We start from the raw sequence: 25365 nt of genomic DNA on the forward strand, positions 1-25365 counted from the left end.
TATTTTCAACGCATGGTGTTCACTCAGTTCCAAACGGAAATCCATATCTTCTAGTCGGACAATGTGAAGGAATATTTCCATAGTGATCCCACGAAGTTTTTTGCTTTGAGTGGGTCACTTCAGCAAAGCTCTTGTACCAAGACACCCCAACAAAATGGTGTGGCTGAACGGAAGAACCGTCACCTTCTCGAAGTTGCTCGTGGCTTGTTGATTCATATGAATGTGCCAAAACAGTGCTGGATGGATGCAGTCTTGTGTGCGACATATATCATCAATCGCATGCCCTCTCGGCTACTAGAGTATAAGGCCCCACATCAGCTCTTGTTCCCTACAACCCTGCTGTCCACCATTCCGATGCGTGTTTTTGGGTGTCGTTGCTTTGTCCATAACCTGTCCCCTACTCGTGGTAAGCTTGATCCTCGAGCTATTCCTTGTGTTTTTCTTGGTTACCCTTTATCTCAAAAGGGGTATCGTTGCTATGATCCCATTGCCCGCAAGTACTATGTTTCCATTGATGTCTCATTCTTTGAGTGTCAACCGTTTTTCTCGGTTTCTCCTCAGGGGGAGAGTAGGGTTGAGGAGAAACAGGCGACGACTCAGATTCAACTACCTCCTTTACCCAATCCTCCTTTGTTCCAAGTTTTTCATCATCGCCATAAGAGCCAGTAGAGTTCAAGAGCCGTGGAGCCAGACACTATGCAACCAACATCATCGGATTCACCCGAGGCAGATCTGTCTCATCGGCCAGTTACACTTGCTCCCATTGCTCCTTTAAATGTTGATTCCCCTGTCACCAATGATCTTAATATTCCTATTGCTAAGAGAAAGGGTGTTAGATCTTGTACCACTAATCATCCTATCTCTAATTTTGTGTTCTATGAGAATGTTTCACCTTCGTACCGTGCCTTTCTCTTGTCTATGGATAGTGTCCCCGTTCCTAAGACCGTGACAGAAGCTTTGTCAAAACCTGAATGGACAGATGCAATGCAGGAAGAAATTGATGCCTTGCACAAAAATGGTACTTGGGAGTTGGTAGACCTTCCTGAAGGGAAGAAACCAATGGGGTGCAAGTGGGTGTTCACAGTGAAACACAAGGCTGATGGAACTGTTGAAAGGTACAAGGCTAGACTGGTAGCAAGAGGCTTCACACAATTATATAGAGTGGACTATGCAAAGACTTTTGCTCCAGTAGCCAAGATGAACTCTATCTGGATTCTCCTTTCCTTGGCAGCAAATCTTGACTGGGATCTTCACCAATTGGACATCAAGAATGCCTTCTTGAATGGTGACTTGGAAGAGGAAGTGTACATGACCCAACCCCCAGGGTTCTGTGCCAAAGGCAGTGAACAAAAGGTGTGCAGGTTAAAAAAATCCCTATATGGGTTGAAACAATCACCTCGGGCTTGGCTTAGTAAATTCCATTTAGCAGTCCAACCAATGGGATTCAAACAATGCCAGTCAAATCATACTCTGTTTGTGAAAAGAGGTGAAGGTAAAATTGCAGCTCTTATTGTGTATGTGGATGACATAGTGATCACAGGAGATTAGGAGGCTGAAATCCAGAGACTAAAAAAATTCTTAGCCACTAAATTTGAGGTAAAGGATCTAGGCCCCTTACGATACCTTCTTGGAATTGAAGTTGCCTGCTCTCACAAGGGCATCTTTATTTCCCAACGGAAATATGTACTAGATCTTCTAGAAGATACAGGCAAGTTGGGGGTAAAACCATTTGATTCACCTATTGAACCTAATCACCATCTGGGAGACAGTCAGGGAGAGTTTTTGAAAGATGTAAAGATGTTCTAGAGACTCGTGGGGAGACTTTTGTATTTGTCTATGACCAGGCCTGATATTGCCTATGCAGTGGGCGTCCTTAGTCAATTCATGCACAGCCCTAGGACAACTCACTTTGAGGCTGCAAAGAGGATCTTGAGATATCTCAAGAAGTTTTCCGGAGCCGGTTTGTTGTTCCAGAAACACTGTCACTTAAAAGTGGAAGTATATAATGATGCAGATCGGGCAGGAGCTGTCAATGACCGAAAGTCTACCAGTGAGTATTGTGTCTTTGTAGGAGGAAACCTTGTCACACGGAGAAGCAAAAAATAAAGTGTGGTGGCTAGATCCAGTGCTGAAGTAGAGTATAGAACGATGGCTCATGGGGTTGCGAAAATCATGTGGATAAGAAATTTGTTAGGTGAACTGGGTTTTGCAGTAAGCATGTCACTCTACTGTGACAATAAAGTTGGCATCAATATTGCTGCTAATCCAGTTCTGCATGACAGGACGAAACACATTGAAGTGGACAAGCATTTTATCAGAGAGAAACTTGAAAGTGGAGAAGTGTGTACACCATATGTCAGCTCAAAAGAACGACTTGCAGATATCCTCACCAAAGGTCTCCATCATGTGCGGCATAAAGATTTGTGTGACAAGTTGGGCATGATTGACATCTATGCTCCAACTTGAGGGGGAGTGTTAGAATAATGTTAAAATAACTTAGTTGCAGGTGTTAGGGCCTGTTTGGATAATTAAAGTGTTTTTTTATTTCGTTTTTTCTTTCTGTTATGTCTATTATTGTACTCAGGGGCACAAGGGTCTTTTCCCTTGTTATTTCTGCTGCCTTATATATATTAAAATAAAGGCTGGTGCCACCAGCACTGTTACATTGCAAAACCCTTCTTTCTTCCCTCCTCTCTTCTCTTCTTCTCCTCTTCTCTTCTCTTCTTTTCCTCTTATTTCTGGCCGGCCACAAAACCCTTCTTTCTTCCCTCCTCTCTTCTCTTCTCTTCTCTTCTTCTCCTCTTTTCTTCTTTTCTCTTCCTCTTATTTCTGGCCGGCCACACTGTCAAGAGATTCAATAATGGACTCAAGATTCTTCCTTTCCTTCATTTTAAAAGATAATTAGAAGCACGTGGAAAAGATTAAGTCATCTGGACTATGAGTGGCTTAATTAACTTTGAAGGAATGCATTAAGCTACAGAAAAGAAAATTAGAGGTATTTCTTCCATTCCTTCACTTGAAAAGAAAATTAGAGGTATTTCAAAATATTAGAGATACTCAAAAGCTACAGAAAATTTGTCAACATTACATGTTTCTTGAACATTTTCAAGCATAATACTGGTCAAATGGACTTGCATCCATGACCAAAGAACTTATTCCAACTTCTGAAATGAATTCTAAATTCTAGGTTCTAACTACTTGAAAAAGATGGGATGGTTAACAAACACTTGAGTTCTAACTTATAGTCAAATGGACCTGCAACCATGACAAATGGCAAAGGGACTCACTCCAACTCCTGAAATGAGTGCAAATTTCTAGGTTCTAACGTTGAAAAAGCTGGGATGGTTCTAACTACCCAGACCACATGAACACCTTTTTGCTTAGGTGTCTGTCACCTTGAAAACAATGTTACGAACACACTCAAATCTAGTCCTATTCTTTCTAGTTTTGCCACTCATCCATCTCAAAGTTCAATACCTTTGCCACACTTTTTGAAAATCTTGCTTCTTGACTGCCAAAAACTCTGCTCCATGCAACGCTGTTGGCCTTGTAGTATCTTATAAAATTTTCCTTATATCCTGGTTGATATTCTTTGGTCATACAAACACTCTGGAATCTGATTTAGTCCACGGCTTCCACTAATTTTACATCTACGCTCTCCCACATGTCTGCGGTCTTGCTTTGTTATGCTTAGAATGGAGCATCCAATGGACCTAAACATGTGCAGAAACATCCACAATTATGAGAGAGGGGAAGGATGGTTGTATGATTAACCTCATCTTTAGCAAAACAATTGGTTCTTTCAAATAAAAGCTTAAAATGAAGGTCTCAGTTTTTTTTTTTTTTTGATCAACTATAAGCAAAAAAATCAATCAAGCTATGCTTATGACCAAAATAAATAAATACACAAAATTAGAAATTAGAGAAAAAAACATGAAGCATGAAGACAAAATAATCAATGCTCAAAATCCAGTAAAACAAATCAAGAATCGTTATTTAATTTACTCAGGGCCCATAGGCTTTGGAATTCTACAAGAGTTGAATTGTCAGCAATCAGGGACTAAGGTTGGGAAGATCCCTCAACCTTATAAATATATTGGCTGAGGGGGAATCTTGGGTGGTTGTAGTTAGTCAAGCATTGTAGCTGAAGGTCTGCAAGTAGTTTGGCTCATTGGCTGATGCAATGGCCAAACAAGGGGTGAACATGGCCTATCTATCTTTGGGACAGTTGTATATTGAACGAGTGTAAGCACTAAGCAAGAAGCTAGGTAGCATATGATAACCTACACCTACAGGGTGCTTAACCCTTATTGTATGTAATTTGTTCCTTTTCCATAATCAATAAAATTAACAGTTTCCAATCAAAGAATCACAAAACAACATAATGTGCATGAACTAAACAAAGAAAAAGAAGCATTTGACTTCTAAGAGAAAGATGCCAGATTTTTTTTTTTTTTTTGATGAATGGAGAAAGATGCCAGATTCATTATAAACTGATCCCTATGCAATGTACAGTGTTAAACTTAATTTCCAAAACTTAACCACATTGCAGGGATTTTGCATTTCTAAGCATGTATATTGATAAAGAATGGAGTCTCACTCTTTATTACCATCAAGAAGCACTTTTGGTGAATTTTTTTCATCCATAAAAGGTCAGACATAATGACCACCCAATAATTGAACTGGAACAGAAAAAAAAAAAAAATCACTTCCCAGATTGCATTATTGTTCTTTGAGTAGACCTTGATGCCTCATTCAACAATTAAACTAAGCTGTTGTCCTTAGAGCAATGGAATTTGCTGTTGTTGGTGTACTGAGAACTTAAAGACTTCCTATCCTTAACAAAACCAGTTCACATAAATAAATAAATTTCCTTAAAGCCAACTATGAAATATAAGCAGCCATTTAATCCTTAGGTAAATAGAAATCCAAAGAAATTTCAATTAAAACATGTAACTATGAGGAACCAGAATTTAAGGGAAAAACTACTTTGCACATCAACTATAAACTTTGTAGTTCAGATGCTTGTACTACCAGAATGTACACGTCCCGGCCCTGCACAAAAATCCTTACTGTCAATAGCCTTCTTTGAGTACAATACAAGTTCAATGAAATGCATGTACAAAGACAAACTGTTTCACAACATAATAACCAAAGCTGAATGATGTAACATGAAACTTTAGGATCCTATCCTCAAGATATCTAAAAAACTTGTAACCAATCAACCAGGATCATAAAAGTGGTAACCTAAATAGCTGATATTTATCAAAACATCAAAATTCACTTTTGAAAAGGGGGGGGGGGTGATTGGTCAAAGTTATTGGTAGATTTCATCAAAATAAGCGAAGCAATCATGTCTGTTCAGTGAATAATGTTTCAGTTAATAAATTGGTAATTGATCAACAACAACAACAAAACCCCATGTAATTATATGGTGTTGGCCACATATTTAGGCAGGGCATAATGCAAGGCTAAGAACCCAGTAGAAGTTATGAGGCTCATAAAGACCTGGGCACCTGGAAGTCCATTATACCAACTAAACAGCATTCTCAAACTCTCTCTTTGCCCCACAAGTTTGAAGAATGGCTAGCCCAATGCAATAGTAAAACTACTCTTCCTTAGGCATATAAATTACTTTTTTCTTTTTTCTTACATAAAAAAAAAAATTACAGTAGTGACTTTTAAAAGTTAGGAAAAATTACTCCTATAACTAACTCCATGAAAATAGTTGTAGTGTCAAAAACAGACAAATCACAATCAAGATCCAAAGAGATCTATCTTTTTCATTAGTAAATCACTAGTTTAAGTGCTTAAACTTTCCAATTTTATCTTTGACATGAGAGCCTAACCATTCATCACTTCAGTGATAGCACTTTGACTATGAAACAACAGCCTACAGTTTGAATCATGCAGCAATGAAGATCTTAACTCTCTTGCAAACTTGAATAGATATTAATTGCAAGAAAGTTTACACAAAAAAAGCTGCAAATATTAATCAAACTTCCACAACAGAGAGAACTTAAATTGGATTAAAGACATAAATTAGTATGTTTGGCTTATAGTAGCTATCCAATTATACGCAGGAGAATTGCACTACTAGGTTGCCTTCCCATGCTCCTTTCACTACAAACATGTATGAAAGAAAAAGGTAAAACATCTAATGCAATTCCATATTCCCAATCTCAGTTCCCAGTATATCCATCAAAAAAAATCTCAGTTCCTAGTAGTATATTATATCTCACATCACTAAGAAATTAAAAAGAGCTTTTGTTCATGGATAAACCAACGGTTTTGCAATTTGCATGTCAGTGCAAGTCCTATAACTGCAAATAGAAGGTAGCATCAGGTTGGAAGAAGGCACAAACCACTGCATATTCTTTATCATCTTGAGTCCTGAATTGGTCTTAGTAAGCAAGAATCATGTGGCTGGAAGAAATAATTAGGATTAGACTTGGGTGATGAAGATGATTAGATAAAACACGGAACATTCATAACCATCAAAAGTTGACCCACTAAATCAGACAAACTAGGGAGCTCCAGGTTTAACACAGCACCTTCCTTGGTCATACATTTACATTTGCCCCAAAAGGTTGCCTATAGAGGGGGAGGATCTGTAACCATGTTCAGTTCGTGTGGATGGTGTGGTGACCAGGTTGCAGTCGGAAAAAAAAGGAGGCTGACGTTGATCGGGATCATAAGACAATTCTAATTGACCCTGCATCTAGCAGGGTGAAGGAGAAAGGAGGAAAGGTGGATATTGAGAGTTTGGAAGACAGGGATGTTAGGGTTGGACAGAATTTAGGCCTATTTTTTTGTGAGGAGAGGAGTTTTCTAGAAGGGCTTTGAAGCTTTTGAAAGAAGCAAGAGAGAAGAGAGCCTCAAGAAGCCCATTGTAGGTGAAGGTGGAGAGGCGTGGAATGAGGCTGATGATGGGCACGACGATGCTTTTGAAGTGGAAGATTAAGCTCGTCGGGGCCTTCTATTGTTTCTGCTCTGTAATCATTGATCTGCTTTGTTGTTCTGTTGTTGGGGTGTTATCTTAACACCCAATTGGTGCTTGTATTCGTTTTCTTTTTCCTTTTAATGAATTTTATTTTTACCTATCAAAAAAAAACTAATGAACCCAACCAAAGAAACTATTAGAATTGTAAAGAAAACAAATAAATCATCACCAAAATGTAGAATGGTCAGTAAGAAAATGACAAAGATTTCTCGATCATCTTTCTGATAGGGAGTCATTGTGTAATAAAAATATTTATATGAGTTCTAATTATCTACAATTATCTTTTTCTTTACCTCATGGATTTTGCCCTGATCTTCCTTGTTGAGGTTTCCTCTGTCTCTTGCATCTTTTTTTTTTCATTTTGGAAGTAAAATTTCTTTGTTATCAAACAAAGAAAATGATAGTGCAGATATCCCTTCAGATATATAAATGCTATCTTTGGATAACAAGGTTTCCAAGTTGGAGAATGATGGGGTGTCTCTTACGCAGCAGGGTGAGATTGCTAGGGCCTTTGTGGAGCATTTTAAGTCTATAATCAAAGGCCCTTAAATCAGAGAATCTGGATAGAGGACTTGGATTGGCCAAAATTGTCTGAGGAGGCTAAGAAGTGGATTGAAAGAAGTTCTGATCTGGAGAAAATAAGGGAAGCAATTTTTTCTATAGATAGATCCAAAGCACCAGGACCGGATGGATTTACTATGGCCTTTTACCAAGACTGCTGGGAGGTACTAAAGTTGGATATCCTTAAAATCTTCAATGAATTCTTCCAGAGGGGGGTGATAGATCCAGGGCTGAACTCAACTTTTATTGCTTTGGTTCCAAAGAAAGTTGAAGCAAGTCACCCCAAAGACTTTAGACCCATCAGTTTGATTAATAGACTATATAAAATTTTTGCTAAGGTCCTGTCTAAAAGAATTAGAGAGGTTCTAACAGGGTTAATATCATAGAATCAAGGGGCCTTTGTGGGAAGTAAACAAATTGTGTAGGTGTTGGATTGTTTTGGATTTGGGGAGAGATGGTACAAATGGATCTTGGGGTATATTGAGACATGTCGCTATTCCATCTTGGTGTATGGAACTGTAGTGGACCACTTCCCGGCTATTAGGGGAATTAGGTAAGGGGACCCTCTATCTCCTTTCCTTTTTACCTTGATTGCAGAAGTTTTGGGGAAATTAATAGAGAGAGCAAATGCGAGGAGCCTTGTGAGGGGGTGAGGGTTGGAAAAGATAGTATTCCTATCACTCACTTGCAGTTTGCTAATGATACGATTTTGTTCTGAAGGGGGAGGATGTGAGGTGGGCCAGAAATATGAAGTTGGTGGTTCAAGTGTTTGAGAAAATGTCTAATATGAAGGTGAATTTTCATAAGAGCTGTGTGGTGAGGATCAATACAAAGAGAGCTATAATGGAGAGGGTTGAAGCCTTGGAAAAAGAATTTAGCCTCTTGGAAAAAGAATTACTTATCTTTGCGTGGTAGGATCATATTGATTAAGTCTACATTGGCTAGTTTGCCAGTGTATTACTTATTAGTCTTTAGGATCCCAGTAAAGATAAGTAGGGTCTTGGAAAAGTTGATGAGGAACTTCTTGTGGGAACTAGGGGAGGAGAGGAAGGATCACAGGGTGAATTGGGAAATAGCCTCCACAAGTAAGGCTGATGGGGATCTAGGATTAGGTAACTTCCGAAAGAAAAATGAAGCTCTGTAGAGTGTGCAAGGAGTATCAGAAGGGGCAGAGCAGGAACACACCATCAAGGGGTGAACCAGGGGTAGAGTGGAAAGATCACCAGGGTGACCAAAGGACAAAAGTACCTCTCGACCAACTCAGGGAGATAAATATTTACCAACCTCTGGAACAATAGAGGGAGGCAGGGAGCAGTCCTTTTCCAGCTTGTCCATCAGTCCCAGGTAACCAAGTGATTTCGGTTTGTGCTACTAATGTGTCTCCAGTGTCTTTGGTTCCAGATTTCGTTCCTGTTCCATGTCCTATAGCCCATGAATATGTAGCCGAGCCAACAGACGAGCTCTCCAAGGAGGGAGAGACCGGAAGGAAGGAAGGTGGGAAGGTGCCGAAAGGAAGGTTTAGGAGTGAAAAAGCATGGGAAATTATTGAAAGAGTGCTTAAGAAAGTGGAAGGAGAGCTGATCTGGAGAAGGGAAGGGGAGGTAGGAAGAGGGGAGGGGTTAGTGGAGAGGAGGGAAAGGAATGAGGGTAGAGATGGAGAGGACTACGGGGAGAGAGCAGGGTTGGAGGGAGGTAATAGGAAAGGGAGGGTGGATGGAGAAGAAAGAATAGAGGTGGGACCAGAGGAGAGGAAGAAAGGGCAGGTGGATAGAGATGGAGGGGATTCTGTAGGAAGGGTAGGGCTGGTGGACTCGGTGAGAGAAGACATGATAGCAAAATTTGTAGGGAAGCTAGGTTGCAGGTTAAAAGATTTGAATGTGTTGAAAGAAAACTTATAGAAGAGGAAGGAGAAGATCATAATAAAGAAGAGGAGATTGAGTGAACTAGAGAGATTGAAGAGATAATATAAAAGGAGACAAGAGGCTCGGGGTAAAGGGAGACAGAAGAAAAGGGGAAAGTAGTGGTAGGTGACAAGGGGTTTAAAAAGAAGCGGAATGAAGATTCTTAGTTGGAATGTGAGGGGAATTGGGAGTGCAAGGAAGAGGGCGACAATAAAAGAGGTAATAAGACGGTGTGACCTAGACATTGTGCTGCTACAAGAGTCTAAGAGAATAGAGTTTGATGATAAATGGGCAAGGAGTGTATGGAAAGCCAGGGGAATTAGCTGGGTGACTACTCCCTCGTGGGGTGCTTCCGGGGGGATTGTAACTGTGGAAGAAGGATGTGGAGGAAGGCCTGGAGGAGTTGACCGGAAAGTACTCGGTGTCTCTGAAGTTTAAGCAGCAAGAGGATGACTATACATGGGTGCTCACATATGTTTACAGACCGAATGACTATAGAGAGAGAGAGAGAGGAGTTGTGGGAGGAATTGGCTGATGTTAGAGGGTTGTGGGATGGGCCTTGGTGCATGGGTGGGGATTTCAATGTGATCAGATTCTCGGAGGAGTCCAATAAGGTTAACTAGAGGGTGACAAAAAGCATGAGGAAGTTTAACAGTTTTGTCGATGCCTTTGAGCTTAAAGAGATTCCCCTAGCCCATAAGACATTTACATGGTCAAATCTCCAATCTAAACTCATTTGCTCTAAACTGGATAGATTCCTGTTCTCTTTGGATTGGGAAGAGCATTGGGGAACCTTGGCTTCTAGAGCTCTCCGAAGGGTGACCTCAGATCACTGGCCCATAGTATTATGTAAGGAAGAAAGAAGGTGTGGAGGTCCCACCCCCTTTAGATTTGAAAATATGTGGTTACTTCATCCAGGGTTTACTAATAAAGTGAGGGAGTGGTGGCATGACTGTAACCCACTGGTGGAATGGGAGGGGATGAGATTTCATAAGAAACTACAATTCTTGAAAGCAAGAATCAAGGAGTGGAACTTGATGGAGTTTGAGAGGATAGAAGAAAAAAAGGGAGATCTGATGGATAAGATTGAAAGCCTTGACTCTAAAGAAGAAAGGGGAGAATTTGGAGAAGAAGACAATGATCTCAGGAGAGATTTGAGAAGATATGTAGATGATTGTCTGCACAAGGAGGAAATTAGTTGGAGGCAAAAATCTCGGTGTAAGTGGTTGCAAGAGGGAGACAGAAACACTAGGTATTTTCATTCTCTAGCAGATGGCAGAAGAAGGAAGAACTTTATCTCCAAATTGGTAGTAGATGGAGTCGAGTTAGTACAACAAGAGGAGATTGCCAGGGCCTGTGTGGAGCACTTCAAATCTATTCTAAGAAGGCCTGTGAGTAAAAGGGTGTGGGTAGAAGATTTGGACTGGCCAGATGTAGGGGTGGAGAACAAGAGACGGTTGGAAAGAAGCTTTACTCTAGAAGAGATCAAGGAGGCTGTGTTTTCTATGGATAGAACAAAAGCTCCAGGGTCGGATGGGTTCACAATGGATTTTTATCAAGACTGTTGGGATATCTTGAAAGATGTTCTTACAGGTGTTTGAGGAGTTTTTCAGAAGAGGAATTGTCAATCCGGGTGTGAACTCTACATTTATAGCTTTAATTCCAAAAAAGAAAGATGCATCCCATCCGAAGGATTTTAGGCCAATTAGCTTGGTTAATAGCTTGTATAGGATCCTTGCAAAAGTGTTGTCTTTGAGGATGAAGAAGTTATTGCCCGATATCATTGCAAACTATCAAGGAGCCTTTGTGAGTAGAAGACAAATTACTTATCAGATTTTAATTGCTAATGAGAGTGTGGAGAACTCTAAGAGGGATAAGAAGAAGGGAGTGGTTTGTAAGTTGGACTTAGAAAAGGCTTATGACTTGGTGGACTGGGATTTCTTGAGGAGAGTTTTGACTAAATTTGGGTTTGGGGCTAGATGGTGCAAGTGGATCATGGGTTGTGTCAAGAGTTGTCATTATTCAGTGCTAGTGAATGGGACAGTGGTAGATTTCTTTCCAGCCAGTAGGGGTATAAGACAAAGAGACCCCCTGTCTCCTTTCTTGTTCATTCTAATTGCGGAGGTCTTGGGGAAACTGATTCAAATAGCAGATTCTAGGGGGCTCATTAGAGGCTGGAGAGTTGGGAGGGTGGAAACCCCCCTCACTCACTTACAGTTTGTTGATGACACGATTTTATTTTGTGAAGGCGGTAATGTGAGCTTTATCAGGAACTTGAAATTGGTGATACAACTGTTTGAGCAAATGTCTAACTTGAAGGTTAACCTTGGGAAAAGTTGTATAGTGGGGGTGAACTTGGAGGAGGGAGAGCTCAGGGAGAGTGCTGAAGTGTTGGGGTGTGAAGTTTCGGAGTGGCATTTGAACTACTTAGGGTTGCCATTAGGTGATAATCCCATGAGAGAGAGCTTTTGGAACCCAGTGGTGGAAAGGTTTGAAAAAAGACTAGTATCCTAGAAAAAGAATTACCTCTCTCTCGGTGGGAGAACTACACTAATTAAGGCCACGCTTGCTAACTTACCCATCTTTTTCCTATCGATGTTTAAAATCCTAGTGAAGGTTGCTAACAAATTAGAGAAGCTCATGAGAGATTTCCTGTGAGAGCCAAGAGAGGAGAAGAGGGATCATAGAGTTAGCTGGGAGATAGTATGTAGGAGTAAGTCTTGTGGTGGCATGGGGCTTGGGAGTATCAAGAGAAGGAATATGACTCTGTTGGGGAAGTGGTTGTGGAGGTTCCCTATGGAGAAGGAGAAGCCATGGGCTAGAATAGTGGCAAGTATACATGGGCTGGAGCACAATGGATGGGACGTTGGAATCAGAGCTAAGACCACAAGCAATTCTCCTTGGAAAGCCATTCATGACCTGCTACTAGTTTTCTCCCCTAATATCAGGTATGACTTGAATTCCGATAACTCCATAAAATTTTGGGAACAAACCTAGGTGAGGAGTGTCCCTTTAAAGGATCAATTTCCTTCTTTGTATGCTCTTTCTTATTTGAAAAATGAGCCGGTCTCGTCTTTCATCACCTCGTCCTCTTCCACTTTTGGGATTGGGTGGAACTTGGGTCTAAGAAGGGATTTGAGGGACTCAGACCTCGACAGTATTTCTAGCCTTATTGCACTTCTTGATAACATTGTCTTAGACCCTACTAGAGCGGATTCTAGAATTTGGACACCTACCCCCAATGGCATCTTCTCTTATGCTTCTTTCTTCAAAGTCTTAAGTCAGTCCACCAGTCCTACCTTCCCCCCTTTCCCTGTTGGTGAGGTTTGGTGCAGAGCAATACCTCCTAGGGTTGGTAGTTTTTGTTGGGAAGCCTATCTGGAAAGAATCAACACTAGTGATCTACTCCAAAAGAAGAGACCCAATACTTGCTTGTCACCTCAGTGGTGTGTTCTATGTAAAGCGGATGGGGAGACTGGTTTTCACCTACTGGTGTCTTGCCACTTTGCGATGTCAATATGGGATTGGGCTTCCTCCTTATTTGGATGCAGTTGGAATCCCTCATCACACTTGCAGGGCCTTTTCTCCCCTACCTTTTTCAGGTGGCGGATAAAAAGGGGAAAGATAATGTGGAGAAGACTAAGGGTTGCAATATGTTGGACATTGTGGGAGGAAAGAAACTCCAGGATATTCTCAGAAACCCAAAGAGGAGCAATAGATCTGAGGGCTATCATACATATTAGGGCGGTACAATGGCTGAAATATTTGGAACTATTCACAGACTACACTGTGGATGACATGTTGAGGAAGTGGGGTGAAATTGCAAATTGCACACAGACCAAGTCAGTAATGAATGTGGCTTGGACTCCCCCACCTAGTGGATTCTTGAAATTAAACTTTGATGGATGCAATAGAGGAAATCCGAGGCAATTGGGGATTGGAGGTGTTTTTAGGGACGAAAATGGGGTCATCTCTGCCATGTTCTCAGGCCCAATTGGAGTGGGTGACTCCCTTAGAGCTGAGATCTTTGCAGTTATGGAAGGAGTCCGGAAAGTTAAGGGGTTGAACATCAAGAAACTCATAATTGAAGGGGATTCAGAGGCAATGATAGGGTGGCTGACTAAAGATCAAAATGGTTTATGGAAGTACAACAATGAGAGGAAGAAATTCATGTGGCTGGTGCGGGAGATGGAAGTTAAGACATGTTGGGTTAAAAGATCGGCTAATTCCCTAGCTGACGGTTTAGCTAAACAAGGGGCAGAAAGGGATTCACTGTTTTGGGCTAAGCTGTAACTTTAGTGTCTTCTTTTCTCTTTTTCTTCTTTTTTTCCTTTTATGAGGCTCTTTGTGGCTCTTGGAAGATAAGTGTGTTTGTCTTCCTCCTGTAAATTTTCTACTGATGATTTAATGAAAGTGTTATTGATCAAAATGAAAGGTTTGGAGGAGAGAGGGATAAATTGTGGACTAAGGTAATCTTGAGCATTCATGGTCAAGCAGATGATGGTTGGGACACTCGAACTGTGGTAAGGTCTATTAGCCTCCCCTTAGAAATCTATACATGCCATTCTTACGTCCTTTTTGCAACACATTAGGTATGACCTCTATTCTAGGAGCATATTTGGGTGGATGATGTACCTTTAAAGGACCAATTTCCGTCTTTATTCTCCCTCTCCCGATACAAAGGTAAGGTTGTGTGTAATTTTCTAGTCCCATCTGAGTCAAACTTTGGTTTTGATTGGGATCTGGGTTTAAGGAGAGGAATAAGGGATTCAAAAATTGAGATTGTCATGAACCTGATCCAATTATTGAATCGGGTGGTGTTGGATACCTCTGAGGGGTATAAGAGAGCTTGGACTCTTACCCCCTCCAAAACCTTTTCTTGTGCTTCCTTTTTTAAGTCCCTTTTGCCTTCAACCAATAACTCTACAAAAAAAAAATTTCCAGCAAAGGAGGTTTTGGGATGAGTCGATCCCTCCAAGGGCTGGAGCTTTTTGTTGGAAGCCTTTTTGGAAAGATATAATACCTGTGACTTACTTCAAAGAAAAAGGCATTTTTGGTGCTTGTCTCCTAATTGGTGCATTCTTTGCAAAGCTAATGGTGAAAGCTCCTACCACTTATTAATTTATTTCCCTTTTGCTTCTGATTTTTGGGACTAATTTCTTTCTCTATTTGGTTGCAGGTGGACTCCTCCGTCGAATATTCAAAGCTTGTTTAGTCCTTTCCTTAGATGGCCTAAGAAAAGGGGACGGATTTTGTGGAGGTGTGTGAGGGCTGCTATATGCTGGACTTTATGGGAGGAAAGGAATTACAGGACTTTCTCTGAAAGTGAAAGAAATAAAGATGGTATTATTGAAGTAATAATAGTTAGGGTGGTGCAGTGGTTAAAATCTTCGGACCTGTGTAATGATGTCTCTATGGGGATTTTGCTGAATAGCTGGGTGGAGGTGGAAAATTCCGCTCTTGCTCATTCTGTTGTGTATCTTGTTTGGTCACCACCAGACCTTGGTTTTGTAAAGTTAAATTTTAATGGGAGCAACGAGAGCAATCCAGGTCCTTCAAGTGTAGGAGGGATCTTCAGAGATGAGAATGGGAGGGTGATTGCAATGTATTCAGGTCCCATTGGGGATTGGGACTCTCTTAGAGCTGAGGTTTATGCTTCACTGGAGGGTATAAGGAAGGCAAAGGAGCTGAATATACAAAAGCTTGTTGTTGAAGGTGACTCTAAGCTAGTTACAGAAGAATAGTGGGCTATGGAAATTTGCTAATGAGAGGAGGGAAATTAAATGGCTAACCAGGGAGCTGGAAATCCAGTTTCAGTGGGTGTAGAGAACAGCAATTGCCTTTGTAGACACTTTGGCAAAGCAGGGGGTGAGAAGGGATCAAATATTTTGGGCTGTATTGTAATTTTTTATTTTGTTCTCTGTGGGAGAGTTAAGTCTTTTTACCTCTCTCTGCAGTGTTGTAATTATTTTTCTCCTTAATTTAATGTGAATTTGTTATTGATCAAAAAAAAAAATAACAAGGGTAATGAAGCTTCTCCAATCCAAACTCCTAGTATGACAACTTTTCTTTGGCCTATTATCCTAATGTGGTCAGACACTTAAGTAGGCATAAACGCCATCATATTATTCAAGATTCTAAAGTTTTCGCCAGGTTGAAATGAGGTTTGTTCAGGATCAGGCCTATCAAAAAGGTGAAGAAAGCCAAAACAAGGTCTCAAGAGAAGCTCTGAGGCTCTTGCATTTACCTCTGAAGAAGCTGAATAATTTAATAAAGTGCTGGATGGCTTTAGGGAAGTTCAAAGTTTAGTTGGTTTGATCTTTTGTTTGTTTGCTTTGAAAAGGTTGAAGATCAGGTGGTTTGGTGGTATATCAAGTATTTTAGAGTCATTAATCGTATTAGATCGTGGGGCTTTATTTTATTGTTGGTTCTGGTTGGTGTGTTCAGTTTTTTCTCTTGGTATGGTGTTTTAATGTTTTGGCTGGGCTTGCAGGTTTTGAGACATGTATGGGTGAAGGCTTCTTTATCTTCTCTCAGGTGAGTTATCCATTTTTAGATAATAAAATTCTCCAGAATGAATGAAAAGGCCATTACACAATGCTGGTCCCAGGTATGTAGGGTCTTGAGAGAGGTGGACTGCATATAGACCTAACATTTGGTGGGCTGCCCCTATTCCCTAGAATAATATGAATCAGACTAAAGGAAGGGAAGAGAGAGAGAGAGAGAGACATTACTTTGCCACCATAAAAGAGCACTTTATATGAACAAAATATCATTTAATTTCCTGTAATAATAGCCTTCATTTTATGCTGAGAATAGATATTGGAACAGTAAAGGCAAACAACTCCATACAAGTCTTGAGTGATATGAAAGGTAAATGATAATAAACCTTTTTCTCCTTTTGAATCTCTGACACAACACCAGCAATTCCCACAAAAGACTTTGAGCTTGTCAGATGGATGCTGAGAACACTGTAAAGAATACCATATCTCAGGATGCAATGCTTTAATTGTTTGTATGCTTGTGAAAATAACATAAACATGTAAAAGGAACAGAGCTACATAAAGACAATAAATACTTGGTGCTCAAAACATTTAAACCCAATACGGACATGTTTTCCGTTGAATGCTAAGAAAAACATACTTTGAAGATATCTCTCATAATTTTTATTTAAATTATTTTAGAAGTCAAAACAGGATATAACTTATTGAAGTTTTTAATGGAAGAAAACTTCTCATATGCCTGTGGTATTCATGTCAGTTTTCAATCCAGATTAACTTGTTAACTGTGGTGAATAAACCATGTTTCTTCTTCCTGCTTTGGTCCTGTTTTTGGTGGTGGTTCTGGGAGAAAGTAATGGATTGAAGAATTTTCAGAAGAATTTTCAGCACAAATAGTAATACATCAGAACATTAAGATATCTTTGCTAACCCACCCATTAATTAATGGTTTGGGTTGTAACCATTTATCCTGGGTCGCTAGCAGGTTAGTTAACCCAATAAAGTACTATTTAATGGATTGGGTTCGACTGGGTCATGGTTATCCAATGGGTAACCACTATCCCCCCCTCCCCCTCCCCCTCTCTCTCTCCAACACCTCAAAATGTCATTTCTCTCTCTCTCTACTCATTTTAATTCTGCAACTCTATTCTCTCTTTATAGCGTATAATCAAGTCACTTTTTTCATTCAGCACCAGCTCCTCTCTTACTAATCAATCCCATCTGAACATCAAAAAAGAATTGAAAACAACAATTGGAGCATGTGAAGACGAACAAATTTTAAATCTTCCTTTTCTTATATTTTTAATGTTGGCCATGCCTGCCTCCTTTGGGATCCTTAAGAGGTCAGGCCCGACACGGCCCATGGAATGAGCCCAGGCAGGCCTGGGCCGGACTTTGGGTTAGGCGGCCATAAGAGGCCTATTTTTTCTAAACAAATTGAAAAAACAGTGAAAATTTTTAAATAAATTAACAAAATAGACAAAATTGAAATATATCTATATTAATATATTATATATTATAACTATTATTACATATATATAATTATTACATATACATATATATATGTATATAATTACATAATTATTATATATAATAATATAAATATATATATATATATAGTTGTGACGAGCCATGTTGCAGGCTGGGACATGGACCCATGGCAGCACAGCTCACTTTGTCATGCCATGCCATGCCAGCCTGTGTGCTTGAAAATCGAAGCCCGGCACGACCTAGAGGTATGGGCTGGGTCACAGCATGGCCCGCATGCTACAGTAACGGGTTGGGCCCAACACGGCCCTATTTACACCTCTATGCAAGAGTCTTCATCAATTGGTGTTGAATAAACCTGTTCATGGGCTGCGTTTCATTGGGTTTGGGTCGAGCTTTGCCTCTTTATTAACAGAAAATGTCTAGGCCCGAGTTCGAGCCTGACCCTTATATAAAGCCCAAAGCCCAATTTGAACATAAAAGCTCTTACCTATGGAGTATTTTTTGTTATTTTTATTTTCTATGTTTGTTTATAATCTTTGTTATATTTTCCTATAATTTTTGTTACTTTTTTCATTGTCTATGTTTATTTATAATTTCTGTTATATTTTCTTGTAATTTTTTGTTTTTATGTTTTTTATAAATTATGTTATATTTTCTGTAATTTATATATGCAGGATTAATGGGTTGAGCGGGTTGGGTTGGGTTAAGGCGGTTTTGGGTTGAACCCAACCCATTTAAATTTTCCTAACCGGGTCATTTACGGGTTAGTGGGTCAGATGGGTTGGATTGAAGCATAACCCAAACCGAACCCAACCCGCCCAATTGCCACCCCTAATTGTGCTCTTTTCCCATTCACTTGATAACATACACACGTGTGTATGTGGCCAAGTGTTTGAATGAGGCTAGCGCCACAGCCATGAACAAATAGAGTGGGCTATTCATTACATTATATGCTGCCAAGTATGCTATTCATTTTAACTAGGCTATATGAAAAACTGATTTAAGTTATCCTGGTTCCTAATACTATACAATGCTTACACCATTTGACTCTATTAACAGCCGAACAGAGGAGAAGAGAGGTAGGAGAAGAGAAGACGAAGAGAGGAGAGAAGAGAAGAGAAGAGAGAGATTTGGAGTCTACTACAGTGCCGCTACAGTGGGAGACAAGTCGTGAACAAAGCAACGACACCCAAAGACACGCATTGGAATGGGGGACAATGGAGCTGTAGGAAACAAGAGTTGATGTGGGGCCTTATACTCTAGTAACCGAGATGGCATACAATTGATGATATATGTGGCACACATATCAGCATCCATCCAAAAACGTTTCGGAACATTCATATGAAGTAATAAACCACGAGCTACTTCAAGTAGATGACGATTTTTCCTTTCAGCAACACCGTTTTGTTGAGGTGTCGTGGCACAAGAGCTTCGATGAAGAGATCCGCACGAAGCAAAGAACTCCGTGAGATCACTATGGAAGTACTCTTTTGCATTGTCCGACTGGAAACTGTGAATTTCAATTTGCAATTGATTGAAAACCATTCGTTGAAAGTTTTTCACAATCTTTGGCACTTCATCTCTAGATCGCATAGGATACACCCAAGTATATCTAGAGTAGTCATCGATCAAAGTAATGAAATATTTATATCCAGTCTCAGTAGGTAGAGATATAGGGCCCCAAACATCATAATAGACAATATGAAAAAGAAATTCAGATCTTTTATTTCTTAAAGGAAATGAATTTCTACAATGTTTGCTCAATTGGCATGTATGACACTGCAATTTACTAACTAATAAAGACTTAAATAACACAGGAAACATAAGTTTTAAAAACTCAAATGAAAGGTGACCAAGACGATTATGCCACAAGTAGGCATGACTCTCACTAGAAGAACTTAAAGACTCTATAGCCACAAGACCGGCTTTATTCTCCAACATGTAGAGGCCATCCACCATGCTTCCTCTACCAATCGTCTTCCCCGAGGTCGAATCCTGAAATACACATGAAGAAGGAAAGAATGTCACTGAACAATTCAAGGAATGAGTAATACTGTTAATGGAAAGTAAACTGATAGGTAATTTAGGAACATGCAACACATTAGAGAGGGTAAGACCAAGAGGAAGGGAGATGGTTCCTTGACCCGCTATGGTGGAACAAGACCCATAAGCCAGTCTCACCTTATCTCTCCCAGAGAGGAGGTTATATGCCTGAAATAAATTTGACTTACCAATCATGTGGTTTGAGGCTCTAGAGTCAATTATCCAAGGGGAATAAGATGTATGAGATGATGGAAGGCAGTGGCAGTGTTACCTGATGTAGACGTAAAGGAGGTAGAAATAGGGCCAGAATCCATCTGGCGAAGTGTCCTACCATATAATTCCAAGTGGTCATGAAAGGAGTTGATGATCTCTTCCTTGGGGTTAGAACCAGAGTGTCGCTCTTGGGGTACCATGGGACTAGTCTCTTGAGACGCCACATTTGTTGAGTTATATTTCTTCTGACTCTGTTGGGTTGGCTTTTTACCCGGATCAGACTTCTTACTCAATTCCTGAGCCCATTTCGTCTTGCCATGAAGATCTCAACATGTGCCTCTAGTGTGCCTGGACTTTTGACAGTGAGTGCACCAAAGTTTGTCTTTGTCATCCACTCTCTTCTGTGAATCTCCCTTTTTAAAAGAACCTCCAACATTTGAACTTGTACCCCCTCGAAGCAATCGGTTTCCTTTCTGTACAATTCATCACACTTCTTTACTCTCTTCAAACTGAACTAGGGCATAAACTTTTTGGACTGAAGGTAGGTTCTTACTTCCTAAGATTTGTACTCTCATTGATTCATATGTAGGATTCAGCCCCAAAAGAAAGGCAAATACCCATTGCTGGGAAACAAGTGATTTGTAGGCCTTTGCATCCTCATTGCACTTCCAATTCACATTTTGATAATGATCCAGTTCCTTCCAAATTGATGTCAAGTCTAAATAGTAAACCGAGAGACTCCTCTCCCCTTGCTTGCAAGTGGAGGATTCTGCTTGTAATTGATATATCTTTGCATAGTGTCTCTGCTCTGAATGGGTAGATTTTGCTTGTTCCAATATTTCACAAGCTGTTTCAACCCACATAAAGGTCTTCCTTACTTGTGGCAGCATGGAAACCAAGAGCCATGACATCACCATGCTATTTTCTTGGTCCCATCTGTCATGTTCAGCACTACCAATCTTTGGTTCCTTGATTTTACCATTAATATACCCAATTTTTCCTCTAGCAGTTATAAAGTTTAATTCCCCTAGACCATTCAAGATAGTTCAGTCCATCAAAGGGGATTACAGCCACGGGGAAACTCATATCCATCCCCCCACTCATTCCATTTTGACCTCCTGAAATTCCTGAAGTTGCTGATTTCTCAGAGGACATGATTCAAACACCTTTCAGACCTTACACACACCTTATGATCCCTCCTATCACCAAATAAACAGTCCTAGAGACACCGAGGATGAATCCCACATGCACACACTGCAATCTGGACACAATCTGACCACAAACCAGCCTAGATTGTCCAAAAAAGGCAAGATTTTAGGGTGATCTCAGAGCTAATCTGACCTAGCAGTCACACTCCACCAACTTCCAAACACATCAACTGCTAGGAGGGGTCATAAACCAGTATGGTTACACCACAAGGGTTAAAAGATCAAGTCATCCACGACCTACAGATCTGAATTCTCAAACATGGGATCACACGATCCATAAAAAAGAGGTTCGAACCTCACAGCTTCTCAGAAAACATTCAGCAGTTTGGAGTCATATATTTTCTTCTTGGTACACGACCAAGGAAAAGGAAAAAAAAGAACACTAAAAAAATTTTGTACCAGTCGTAGGTCTGCACTTTTTTTATCTTAGTTGAAGAAGACAGCAGGTTGAAGCTTGTTTGATCTGCTCACAAGCCTAGCAGAACCGCTCCGATACCATATTAACAGCCGAACAGAGGAGAAGAGAGGTAGGAGAAGAGAAAAGGAAGAGAAGAGAGAGATTTGGAGTCTGCTACAGTGCCGCTACAGTACTGGCGGCGCCAGCTTATATTAATATATATAGGGCGACCATAATTAGAAGGGAAAGGACCCTTATGCCCCAACTTAAGTTATAGCATAAAAAACAAAAGAAAAACTGCTTTAATTTGTCCAAACGGACCCTAACTCAGCAGAATACAAACATAATAAAGTTAACATTCCAACAGACTCCAAGGATACATATTCCACAGGTGCACTGGTCTTCAATGATAATACTAGTGCCACTCTTTCCAAATGGCAAGTGAAAACGCAAAATGTTGCATGGTTTATGAATTGTGACCCATATATTTTTTTTATTAATATATATGACCAAGACCAACATCATCATCAGTGATTATTTCTACCTAACAAAAGAAGGGAAAATTGGTGGGTAGAAGGAAGAACAGAAACATATCATCACCTTTAATGGAAACTATTATTTATCAAAATAAATAATTGTTTTTTCTCATTTAATTTCTCTCCTGAATTTATTTTCAGTTTTGCATTCTTACATACTGCATTCTTACAACTTGTGAAGGTAGGACAAATAGCCAATTTAGCATCCAAATAGTTTATTATCCTAATTCTATTTCTAAGAACCATGCATTAGATGAAACTAAAGACTACTAATTAATTGGCTAAGAAAATATATACTGCCCACTTTTTTCTGTGTCCTGCATGGCAAATGACAGCTTAATTAATGATTGGCTACTACTCATCTTATCCCAGTTCAGACTAGCATGTCTCAATTTATGAATGACCAGGTGAGCCAACTGACAACCATCCAAATCAAGTGAGCCAAGTTAACTAATGGTTGGCTACCACTCATTTTACCACAAGTCAAAGATCAAGATTTGATAAAATAAAGACAATAAAGTATATCCGCTTCTTTAGCTTTAGGTTCAGAAAGCTGTATATTGTAAATATTTCTGAGAACACACTAGTTAGTTTTCTTGAGAATTTTCACTCACATCATAAGCACCTCAGTCAATAACCAAACTGGAAGGCAAGCACAAGGAGAACAAGACTTACTTAAGCTTCTTCTTAGTAGTGGCCTCAACAACCCAATCTCCAATACAATTTAGATCAGTCTCTTTAGGAAGGAGGTCAATCTTAGTTGATATGAAAGAACATGAATAGAACTTGATTAGATAATTATATAATGAGGGCATCAAGAGGTTAAAACTCAATTAATAAAATTTGATCACTAGCATCTGTCAGTAAGAATTATACCTTAGTTATGACTAGAATAATCGGATTCGCACCAGCAAGATCACGTATACGTGCCAAAAAACTGCCATTAAAGTCAACAATATCAACCTACATACGGATTGAGGAAAAAACAAAAAAGAAAGCATCAATATTAATACAGAGTATTTTCTCAAAAAATATATATATTAATACAGTCAATCATTTTTGGTATATTTATAGCTTTTCAGACAGGCATAAAATGACTAAAATTGAAAGATTACCATTCCTGTTGAACAGAACTTCCTTTAACCCTAAAATTTCATGTCATTCGAACTCAAATGGATAATCAAAGAAAACAAATAAAAGAAATTAGAAATCAAGGTTAAGGTAGGGTTTCTCTATTGATGGATATCTTTTCATTGGATTTCATCAGTGCCTTTATAAAATGCTTATAATCTTTCATTATTTCTGAATGTAATGATTAGACCTCTTCACTTTCTTCATCTGTGGTTCATGGTTTATAAATCAATACTCTACATCTACACCACCTCATCTTTCCTCAACTATGTCAGTCAAACAGCAGCTAAGCTATTGATCTGGTCTGTTGCACAAACAACCACACATACTGATATAGCTCAAAAGCCAAAAGATATCAAGGCAGATTTTCTGCAACATTTAGCATGATACTAGGCCCTTTATCAGATATACATGATTGCTTTTCAAGAATATTAACTTAATTGTTTATTATTGATATAATCATTATGAGAGTGGCAAATTGAGCATTGACAATGAATGAATTCAAGGGGGTGGTCGTGGACTCCACACGTACGGGTATGGAGCTTTAAAATGAGGTGCCCTATAGCTGGGTAAAATCAAACCATGTTTTGAAAGTTTCTTAGTTGGAAACTCAGGCCAATCAGATGTTTGCCCTCCTATAAGGGCTAAGGTTAGCACATGTAATGAGCTGGGCAGTTTTGATTGTAGGAGGTTGTCAAATTTTACTAGATGACTCTTATCTAGGACAAAAGATCCTTGACCCTTATGTTCTTGTTAAGGGAAGTAAAGACATTGGCTACCTACATAAACTGCTTGTTAAGATTAAGACCCGGTTCGGCAAACAGCCTTGTTGATTCTCTAGCAAGAGGAGTAAGTAAAAATGAACTTAGTTTGGAGAGAACCAAGCCTGGGGTAGAGTTAAACACACTAATTATTTTCAAGTGACATGCAGAACAGTCAGATTTAGCTGTGATTTACCAGCCCCTTCATTCATGATAACTGAGAAAGTGATGCAATGTGATGTATGTAAAAGAATGTCATATCTTAGTATCATACAGTTTGCAATTATCCGCATATGTAACGTATCATGAATGGATCCTATTACCAATATCATATGTTTACATTCTCCAAGACATTATTGATGATAACAGGGTCATCGGATATATTCAGAAGAGAACCTCCAAGTTGATGGAGCAATTCCAGAAATATTTGGAATATCTTGTCAAGAAACACTAAATAGGCATCAATGGTTAACTCCTCGACTATACTACCATTGTTTAGTTTTTTTTTTTTTTTGGTGGAACCATTGTTTAGATGAGTCCAAGGACAATATCAATCTCGAATAATTATTTGACAAAGAACACTTGGAATATATATAAAAAGATAAACAAAAACAAGTAGTTCCGTAGCTTACCAATTTAACTATCAGCGCTTTCTCGTGGCGAAGGTGAGATAACTTCTCTCGAAGTTCCTCTGCCGATATAAATTGCTTCCCGCCAGAATAGCCACCATGTCCACCAACAGCAGTTATCATGTGCCCATGAGACAAAAGCCGACACCTCCCGCAGAGAACTGTTCTAAGCTGTCGGTGTTTCTTCTTCTGCATCCCAAAACAACTAAGCACTTGGTTGCATTGGTGTTCTACATAAAACATGATTGTTGTATCTCTCGAAAGCGAAAATCATAGAAAAATCCCATACCAATTCATAAGTATCCGGCTCGACATAACCCGGAGCATCGACTTCTGAAGTCTGCAAGGGAGCGCCACAACCATAACAACTAGCGCTTGCCGGAGAAAGCTTCAGACCTGCACCCGAGCTCTTCCCCTTTTTCTTCTTCTTCTTATTCGAAGCGAGCACGAGTGCAGCTGCCTCTATGGATTGCTGGCGTTCGAGAAATATCTGGCCTCGAGTGGGTGCAGCCGCACCAGTTCCTTCGGGTTCAGCAACGGAGAACGAGAAATATTGGGCTTCAGAATTTTGCTCTTGTTGTTGACTCTGTGAATTCGTGGCTTTGCAGATAACGAGAGTCGGTAGGTGATGATGAATTCTGAAGAGAAAATTAGGGTTTGGGTTTGCGAGTTTACTCGGAGGACAAAATGGAGACAGGGAGACAGAGAAGGTGAGAAGCGATTTGGGCGCCATTGAAGCCCGCGGGAAGGTTTGTTTCGGTTTCAAGTGTTTAACAGTATCCGGATAAGTTTATAAGCAACCTCCTTTTAAAACGGTGGCATTGCAAAACATCGCTTTAGAGAAAGTAGAAACGTTTGATATTTTGCAAACGGATCGAATCGAATCTGATATCGTAATTGAACGGACTTCGTGTTTGAATATTGAATGGGACAAATAAATAAAGGGTAGATTTCTGACAATAATAAAAACCTCCTTTCATTTTAATAAAAA

At 39.7% G+C, this 25365-nt stretch overlaps 1 protein-coding gene across 2 annotated transcripts in view; it reads right to left on the reverse strand.

Moving 5' to 3' along the window:
- The window catches only part of NOA1 (P-loop containing nucleoside triphosphate hydrolases superfamily protein), a 49527-nt gene extending 24243 nt beyond the window's left edge, over nucleotides 1–25284 (reverse strand). The window contains exons 1-7 of one of the 2 annotated variants that reach the window (XM_088962306.1): nucleotides 24664–25226; nucleotides 24378–24563; nucleotides 22730–22816; nucleotides 22529–22608; nucleotides 16355–16436; nucleotides 5035–5055; nucleotides 4611–4682 (exon numbers count right to left, since the gene is read on the reverse strand). In XM_088962306.1, the coding sequence (XP_088818432.1) occupies nucleotides 4611–4682; nucleotides 5035–5055; nucleotides 16355–16436; nucleotides 22529–22608; nucleotides 22730–22816; nucleotides 24378–24563; nucleotides 24664–25107 (972 nt within the window). In that variant the 5' untranslated portion in view covers nucleotides 25108–25226. Of the gene's footprint in view, nucleotides 1–4610; nucleotides 4683–5034; nucleotides 5056–16354; nucleotides 16437–22528; nucleotides 22609–22729; nucleotides 22817–24377; nucleotides 24564–24663 lie in introns of both variants that reach the window. The other variant, XM_088962307.1, reaches the window with a different exon arrangement.
- Between the last annotated feature and the right edge of the window lie 81 nt (nucleotides 25285–25365).

This window comes from Nelumbo lutea, chromosome 1 (assembly GCF_056320005.1).
Source record: "Nelumbo lutea isolate HS-2025 chromosome 1, American lotus-T2T, whole genome shotgun sequence".
NCBI lineage: Eukaryota > Viridiplantae > Streptophyta > Magnoliopsida > Proteales > Nelumbonaceae > Nelumbo > Nelumbo lutea.